Genomic DNA, 9,584 nt, shown 5'->3' with positions numbered 1-9,584 from the left:
CGGACTATTCATAAAGTTGCACGGTAATGTATCAAACAGTGTTTCTTTGCTATTCATAAGGTTTTCCCTGGCCAATTCTTTGAGAAGTGGATGGCCTCCTCCTTTTTCCTAGTCTGTGTCAGTCTGAAAGCTGGACTGATACCTGTGCACCATGTGCATTCCACTGGGTTAGAAACACCAGTGGCTCAGCCTCAAAACTCACATCAACACGTCTCCATGGTAGGACAAACCGACAGACAAGTTTGCCTCCCTGTTGGAAACCTCTCGTACTACCCTCACCTGGATCCCTACAGCTGACTGCTCCTCTGTTCCTCTCTTCACCTGGATTTGGGCATGCCTGATTTCCCTCTCCTCACCTGGATCCCTGCGGCTGACTGCTCCTCTGTCCGAGTTCCTGGCTTTTTTATCCCCTTTCTCCCACTCTCCTGCCCTGCTTCTTTGGGCATGCCTGAGTTCCTCTCCTCACCTGGATCCCTGCAGCTGACTGCTTCTCTGTAAGGGTTCCTGGCTTTTAATCCCCTTTTTCCTGCTCTCCTGCACTGCTGCTTTGGGCATGCCTGAGTTCCTCTCCTCACCTGGATCCCTGTGGCTAATGTATAAATAAATACATATATGTTTTTTGTTTGTTTGTTTGTTTGTTTTTTGCAGAAGCTGGGGATGGAGAAATTCTCCTTGAACCATATGGTGTGATAGTAGACAAAAACTCCAAACTCAGTGCCGTTGAATTGGATCTGACTCATAGTGACCCATCCATGGGTTCCTAAGGCAGTATCACTATGGAAATAGATTGCCCAACCTTCTTTCCAAGGAGTGGCTGGTGGGTTTGAACTACCAGCCTTCTGGTTAGCAGTTAAATGCCTCAGGCAGTATGCCACCAGACCTCCTGGTCTGACAGTAGAGGAGGAAGGAAAATCACAGCACAGAAGAAGGAACTAATACTGGACTGACAAAAGAAAAGATGTCAACCGAGTAAAGTTAAATATATATATATAATCTTATGACTCAATTCCATTTGTAGATTTACATACAACAAAACCAAAGACATGTACAAGAATATTCATAAAAACATTATTTATAATAGCTCAAAACTGGAAACAATAAACAGCCACCAATAAACTGTACTACTGACATACAATGGAATACAATATAGCACTGAAACATAAATTACTGTTACATGCAATTTGGATGAATCTCACAAACATAAAAACAAAAGACAAAAGGTACAAAAAGATACAAAGTATATAAACTCCAAAAAATAGGCAAAACTAATCTAAAGTATTAGAACACTAAATAGTGGCTACCCATGGGGAGAAGCAAAATATTAGTGACTGGGAGGAGCATAGCATGGTAGAGACAATTGTTCTTAGATATAAGAACTCTTCTGTATTTTCACCTAAATAGTAACAAAGAGATTTTCATATTGTGCATGGTTATTGAGCTGTACTCCTATGATTTCTACCTTTTTCTGTAAATGTGTTTTGCTTCAATATAGATCATTAAAAGCCAGGGAAATCTTATAAAGGATGGGGTAATCAGCAATGACATATGCTGGAATGCTGGCAAGAGAGCAAAAAAGCTGAAAACTAAGAAAATGTTTTAGGATTTGGTGACTGGTATTGCTCATAACCTTTTCAAGAAAGTAGTTCAGTAGAAAGATAAAAATATTAATCATCAAACAGTAGGGAACAGGAGGTGATGCACTGATGTCCTAAGTATAGACTCTTCAGAGAAATGAGGTGATGCTAAGAATGTGAGAGAAGACAGGACATACATTGGTAGTTAAAGTACAAAAAGTTTCTTTAAATTGTTACAATGCTATTAGATAAGCTGGTAACAGCCAGTTCAAATTATTTGAAATTTTTCATGTATCTTTAAAATCAAAGTTAAGTCATTCTTTACAGAGCTTGCTCATGAGATATTTTTACTGAGAAAAAATATGTATAAACATTTACCTTCCTCCTCCTAAAAATAAAAGCCCAAGGGCCATGTGGTGGGCTAAGTGGAAACCATAGTTCATTTCACCACCTGTTTTCATGTGCAAGAAGCGACAAAGCTGCAAAACTTTTAGATTCCCTGAGCCAGCCATAACCATGGCAAGAGACAGCAGTACCACACTCAGGCAAGTTTCCAGGTTATAAGGTCCTGTCTTGAAATCCAAAAAGATAACATTACTACAATGTTGCACTACAATTCTTTATTATGAAAAGTATACAGGCTATCATTAGAAGACTATAAATATTATTATTCAAAAAAAATCAGTAAAAAATTATTTTCTCTGATTATGACACAACAGTTCATGTAGAAAATTCAGAAAATAAATTATCAACAAGGAAATAAAAGTCACTAGGAATTTGCCACTCAAAAAAAAAATCACTTTTAACATTTTGGCTTTGTCTCCGATTTTTTTCATCTATCTAGCCATCAAATGAAATTGAGATACTACTATACACAATATTTTCATTCTTTTTTATTATACTATAAGCAATCTTTACTCATAAAAAAAATCTTCTACATGATTTTGACAGCTGCACTGTGTAACAATGTATAACCAAAAATAAAACCAAACTCACTGCTATCAAGTCGGATCCAACTCATAACAACCCCTCCTTGGGTTTCTGAGGTGGCAGCTCTACGGAAATAGATTGCCCAGTCTTCCTTCTGAGGAGTGGATGGTGGGTTTGAACCACCAGCCTTCTGGTTAGCAGTCAAACGCCTTAGGCACTACACCACCAGAGAGTACAGACATGCTATAATCTAATTTATCTGACTATTTTTAGACATAATATTTCCAAATTTGGCACTATTCCCATAGAAAATCATAAAATGACTTACTACAGCAGCATTAGGTGCAGACAAATAAGTCATAAAATCTTTTGCAAATTTATGCTGGAAAAACAAAAGGAAAAATTAACAGTTTAAACAGGCATCTTAAAACTTTGTTAAAAAAGAAAAAAGAACAGAGTATGCTATTTCTTACCAAACAGTTAAATGCTGATAAGTTTTCTGAGCCAGCAAATCGAAAACCCAGAGACAAACAGGCTCCTGCAATTATGTAGACATGTGCTTGCCTGAAAATAGATTATAAAAAATTTAATGCTGTCACTATTTTGCTTTAAAATTCACCATTATTTATTATTTTGGGGTAAAAATAATAAATATTTCTGGCCCTAACCTAGGTTATAACCTTCTGGGAATGCTCAGTTGTGCATATATTAAATCAGCAGGCTTCTGCATATTTTGTTCAGCAGAAATACCCCGTGGCCCTTATTGATAAAGTTTGCCTCCTGCCTGCACTATTTCTTATGTAGCAAAAGAAGATAATTTTTTTAAATGCATTACCAAGTTAACATGAAAAAAGGAGGTTGGAGTATAAAAGAGTTATAGGAACAAGTTAATGAATCTTCAATATTGTTTCTTAAGGACAAGAACTCTATACTTCAGAGAGATAAGAAAAAACAAAAAACTCTGACCTTCTGATAAATAATGGTTAGAAAAATGTTAGAATTCTAGTAATTCAAATCAAGGACAATATTATTCCTAAATAGTCTATTTCAATTTATTTATCTGATGATGCTAGGATCGTTCATTTGCACTATAATATATTGTATTACTTACGACAAAGTTTCCAAATTCAAATCCTCAGAGCAAGGTAATTCAATTTCACTGAGAGAGATACTATTTTCTCTGATAATCTGCCAAAAAAGCAAACAAGAACATTTGGCATTAATGTGCAAGTTACAAATATTTAATAATTTGGAGAATAACATACTGCTTATCACATCCATAAACTCTCACTGCCATCAAGTTGATTCCAACTCATAGCAACCCCCACTGGGTTTCTGAGGTATTAAATCTTTATGGAAGTAGATTGCCCAGTCTTCCTTCCGCAGAGTGGCTGGTGTGTTCGAACTGCCAACCTTCCAGTTAGCAGTCAGATGCCTTAGGCACTACACCACCAGAGGTCCTTTATTACATCCATATTTACTTAAAATAAGAATTTCCACACCATTTCATATTTAATTTAATTTAATTCAAGGCAATTAAATTGCAAATCTAAGAAGGTCCATAAATAAGCAATAACTGCATGAGAATGAATTAATATAAACTGGAATACTTAAGAATATTCTGTATTAATAACAGAGTAGTGATATTTCACACTAGTCAACTGAAATGCAAAATAATGTCTACATTAGAGTTGGGGCAGGGGTGAGCAGAAGCAGTTGTGAAGGGGAAAAATTACCATGGGAGAGAATTCTAATTAAAGACTTAAAACTTCTTATTCATCGGGTATTTCTAGCACTGAACCTTCCTACCTAACAGAAGTGAGATTAGTTACCAGGTTAATTTTCTAAGTTAAGCTAAATCTGCAATAACTGGCTAGAAAGACATCTCTTTCCATTTAGTATAAGCAATGAACAACTTATCAAAACATGTATACAGATTATCTGACTTTAACAACTTAGATCTGATACTTTTCTCTTTAAAAAGAAAAAGAAAAAAGGTATGTTATAATCTAAGCATATAAATGCAATACACAGAAATGTTAACAGTGAAAGAGATTTATTCTTTTAAGTCTTTTTAGAAGAGTAACAGGAAAATATAATATTCAGAATGCTTTCTCTACTAAAGAAATAAATATTACAAAGCCACTTACAATACACTCTTTATATACCAAGCATCGCTAAATAAAAAACTTGTTTAAAAAAACTTATAATCCTTTGTTCTTTGATAAAGTCAATGAGGTAAACAACTATGTTGACTGTGATATATAGGTTGATAACCACATTTATCTTTCTTCCTTACTCCTCAGTCTTCATTTTTAATTTTGAATACTATTTACTCAGAAATTGGTTATATATCATGGATATAACTCCAAATTGAGTAACTTTTATATACCTGGATTACCTGATAACATTCAAATACATTATGTGTTTATCTACATTATCATATGAGAATGAAAAATTTCTATTAGGACAACAGGTATTATAAGCTCCTTTTTGTATTAAAAAGAACATGTACCCCTGAAACCTGAGACACTTATTGTTACATAGACAACTTTCTTGACTGCTTTGTTTTAGTTGTAAATGAGGATAATAAAAATTCCTACTTACAGGTTTCTTTAAAAATTAAGTGGCTTAATCTACTGAAAACTCTTAAAATTAATACTTGGCACATAGCAAGCCCTCTGTAGTGATCATAAACTACTGAAAAGCATCACAAAGAATTTGAGTTGTAAATATCCATGGAGAAAAATAAAACACTTTTGAATTTGGTCCATATCATATTTTTTATGTTCTCTTAAAGTAAAAAACAAATAAATAAAATCATCAGAAACATAGAGACAGTCAAAGTGAGAAAAGTAAGGGCAGGGGGAGGCAAGAAATGAGCAAGAAGAGATCATCAAACTTCTCTTATACAGGGTCCAACACAAAAATTTCAAGATCTGAAGCAGCTATATTTTGAAGGACTCACTGATGAAAATCAAAGACTATAGTCTTTAGTATGGATTATACCTCAACATAAAGAAAACAAAAATCTTCACAATGAGATCTATAAACTATATCATGATGAATGCAGAAAAGACTGAAGTTGTCAAGGATTTTATGTTACTTGAATCCACAAATCAGCCCTCAAGGAAGAAGCTGTCAACAAATCAAACAATATATTCCACTGAACAAATCTGCTACAAAAGACCTCTTTAATTATTTAAAAGCAAAGATGTTATTCTGAAGACAATGGTGCTCATGACCAGGCCATGGTATTTTGAATCTCTTCATATGCTTTTGAGTTCTGGTGTAACAAACAATACTTAAAGTACCGTGGACTGCTAAGAGAACTAACAAACCTGCCCTGGAAGAGATGCAGCAGGAATGATCCTTGGAAGCGAGAATGGCCAGACTTTTTTTTCATCTACTTTGGTCATGTTGTCAGAAGGGACCATTCTCTGGAGAAGGATATCAGGGTTTGGTAAAGTCAATGAAAAAGGGGAAAGGCTTCAACAAGATGAATTGACATGGTAGCTGCAGTGATAGGTTCAGGTGTAGTAGGGATCATGAGGCTGGCCCAGGACCAGGCAGTGTTTCGTTCTGTTATACATATGTCAGAGATGTCTCGATGGCACATTAACAACAACTACAACAACACATGCTTGCAGAAAGCTGAACAATGAATAAGGAATACTAAAGAAGAAAAGAAATAATGCCTCTGAATTATGGTGTAGGTGAAGAATACTGAATATACAATGGACAGCCAGAATGAACACATTTGTCTTGGAAGGCATACAGCCAAAATACTCCTTAAAAATGAGAAGGGAGAGACTTCATCTCCTGTACTTTGGACAGGTTATCAGGAAGGACAAGTACCTGGAGTAGACATCATGCTTGATAAAGCAGAACCAAAAAGAGGAAGACTTCCAACAAGGTGGATCAACACAACGGGTAAGGATTCTGATGAGAGTGCAGGGCTGGGCAATGTTTTGATATGTTGAACACAGAGTCACTATAAGTCAGACAGAACTGACTCAATGGTCCCTAATAACAACTCAGTGTCAGTTATACCTCACGCTCACAAGGTGGATGATGGTGGACAAGTCTACCTTCTATCAATTTAAAAGGAATGTACATAAATCTATGCACAATGCACAAGTTGCTGGGAATAAAAGATGGAAAAGATACAGTAGCTGACTTTGAGGAGTTTCCAGTCAAACTGATGCACAGACATGCATATGAGCAAAAATAACAAGTTATTCCCACCTACACACTGGGGGCAATGTTTGAACCACTTACAGCACAGCACTATGTGAAAGAATTATATACAGTTATGAAACATTTTATGAAGGAATATGTTGCAGAGATGGTTGCTGTTGTTGTTGTTGTTATCGTTATTATGTGCCGTGGAGTCGGACCCGACTCATAGCAACCCCTCCTTAGGTTGCTGAGACAGTATCACTACGGAAGTAGATTGCTCAATCTTCCTTCTGAGGAGTGGCTGGTGGGTTTGAACTGCCAGCCTTCTTATATTAGCCTTAAATTCAAACAAACAAACAAACAAAAAAAAAGCAGCTTATGAAGTAACCTTTTCAATCTTCCCTATACAACGTTCCCTACACAGGGCTCTGCAACAGAATCAATGAAAGAAGGGGTTAAAAGGGGAGAAAAGTGGAGGGTGACTACAACATCAACCAGCAGAACTATGAACTTATTTTATGTTCTATTTGGAGTATTCCTGATGTCATAAAAACCAAATTTAAAATTATTATCTCTGAGTAGAAATGTCAGAGATGACTTTACAGTCAAAGTCCAAAGACTCTATTTTCATAAAAGTTAGAAAGAGAACTAACTCTCTCACATGAATTATCACTTTCCATTTTGGAGTAAGTTGTACACGTGTCTAATCTCACTGAGTAAGCTATAAACTTAGTAAACAGCACAGACTAAAGTTTCTTGAGGGCAGTCTATATACGAAATGCAACATTACTGTAGCATCAAATCTAGCACAGTGACTTACACTTGCAGAGGACTAAAAATATCTGCTGAATGAAGAAAAAGTATTTCACTCTATGATGCATTTTATAAAGGGCATTTTCAAAAAGAACTGACATTTGAATGCATTAGGAGTTAAAATTTAGTGACAAATGAGTGCATCAATTAAAATTCAACTCTTCCTCACGCGTTTGTGTTGCTATGTTCCAATAAAATTTTGTTTATAAAAATGCACAGACTGCAGTGCATCAACCCAGACCTAGAGGCAAGAGAGCACATTTCAGAGGAGGGTTGACACTTGGAAGATAGAAATAAAACTGGGTATGTTTCCTTCTTCATGGATTCTAGCCTGAGGAGAGGTCCCAGTCTATCCCATAAATTCAGTGAAAGTCAAAAATTTACAAATTAATTAAAAAAAAAAAAAAAACTACAACTAAATACAATCATAGTGAATGGCTAAAAACTATAAACAGAATCTTCAAATCAAAATCTATAAAACAAATGATACATTACATACAGGTTAAAAAAAATTGAAATAATCACCAACTTCTCATCTGAAAAAAACGGAAGACAGACAATAGAGTAACATCTTTAATAAGCTCAAAAAGAAAAAGGAAACATCTTACACAGAAAAGAAATGATATAGCAGGTGTAAGTCTTCTCTTAGTCTAATTATTATTCATAGTCTAATTGCTGTTGTTGTTAGGCCATTGAGTCTTCTCCGAATCACAGTTGCCCTATGCACAGCAGAAGGAAACACCGCCCAGTCGCACACCAGCTCCATGATGCTTGCTATACTTGAGCCCATTGCCGCAGCCACTGTGTCAATACAACTCGTTGAGGACTTTCCCCTCTTTTCATCAACACTCCACCTTACCAAGCATGACATCCTTCTCCAGGGAATGGTCCCTTCTGATAACATGACCAAAATAGGTGAGACCAAGTATGGCCATTCTCGTTTCCAAGGACAGATTTGTTAGTTCTTTTAGAAGTCCACGGTACTTTCAGCATTCTTCGCCAGCACAACTCAAAAGCATCAACTCTTCTTCGTTTTTCCTTACTCATTGTCCAGCTCTCACATGCATATGAGGCATGTGAGAAAATACCACAGCTTGTGTCAGGTACACCTTAGTCCTCAAGGAGACATCTTTGCTCCTCAGCACTTGAAAGAGGTCCTTTGCTGCCAACTTGCCCAGTGCTATACATTGTCTGATATCCTGACTGCTGCTTCCGTTAGCATTGATTACAGAACCAAGCAATGTGAAGTCTTTGACAACTTCAATCTTTTCTCCTCCATTTATTGTGATACTGCTTATAGGTTCAGTTGTGAGGATTTTTGTTTTCTTTATATAGAGATGTAATCCATACTGCACACTGTATTCTTCAATCTTCATCAGTAAGTGCTTCAAGTCATCCTCATTGTCAGCAAGCAAAGTTGTGTCATCAGCATATCACGAGTTGTTAATGAGTCTTCCTCCAATCCTGATGCCACATTCTTCTTCATGTAGTCCAGCATCTTGGATTATTTGCTCAGCATATAGACTGAGTAAGTATGGTGAAAGGATACAATGCTCACACACTCCCTTCTTCATTTTAAACCATGTAGTGTCCCCTTGTTCTGTCTGAACGACAGGGTCCACGTTCACGTCCTCTTCTGAATCCAGCCTGCACCTCTGGAAGTTCTCTGCAAATACATTGCTAAAACTGTTTATGAATTATCTTCACTAAGATTTTATTTGCATGTGATAGTAATGATATTATTTGATAATTTTCACATTCTCCTGGATCACCTTTGGAATGGGTACAAATATGGATCTCTTCCTGTCAGTTGGCCAGTTGGCTGTCTTCCAATCTCTTGGCATAACCAAGTGCCTCCAATGGGGCATCCGTTTGCTGAAACATCTCAAAGGGTATTCCGTCAATTCCTGAAGCCTTGTTCTTTGCCAGTTCCTTCAGTGCAGCTTTGACTTCTTCCTTCAGTATCATTGGTTCTTGATCATACGCCACCTCCTGAAATGGATGAAGATCTACCAGTTCTTTTGGTACAGTGATTCTGTATATCCCTTCCATCTTCTTTTGATGGTTCCTGCATCATTCAATATT

General features: G+C 36.4%; 1 protein-coding gene across 1 annotated transcript in view; it reads right to left on the bottom strand.

Annotated features, from left to right (window-relative positions):
- Window positions 1-9,584, bottom strand: part of ANAPC1 (anaphase promoting complex subunit 1) — a 190,815-nt gene that overhangs the window by 51,692 nt on the left and 129,539 nt on the right. Inside the window, exons 34-37 of the mRNA XM_007959412.2 lie at window positions 3,616-3,692; window positions 2,978-3,068; window positions 2,833-2,886; window positions 1,953-2,146 (exon numbers count right to left, since the gene is read on the bottom strand). Coding sequence (XP_007957603.1) covers window positions 1,953-2,146; window positions 2,833-2,886; window positions 2,978-3,068; window positions 3,616-3,692 — 416 coding nt within the window. The remainder of the gene's footprint in view (window positions 1-1,952; window positions 2,147-2,832; window positions 2,887-2,977; window positions 3,069-3,615; window positions 3,693-9,584) is intronic.

Source organism: Orycteropus afer, unplaced genomic scaffold (assembly GCF_000298275.1).
Source record: "Orycteropus afer afer isolate SDZICR_OR568_19922 unplaced genomic scaffold, OryAfe1.0 scaffold00017, whole genome shotgun sequence".
In the NCBI taxonomy this organism is placed as follows: Eukaryota; Metazoa; Chordata; class Mammalia; order Tubulidentata; family Orycteropodidae; genus Orycteropus; species Orycteropus afer.
Note: the sequence above shows the minus strand (reverse complement) of the source record. Positions and strands in the feature narration are given on the sequence as shown.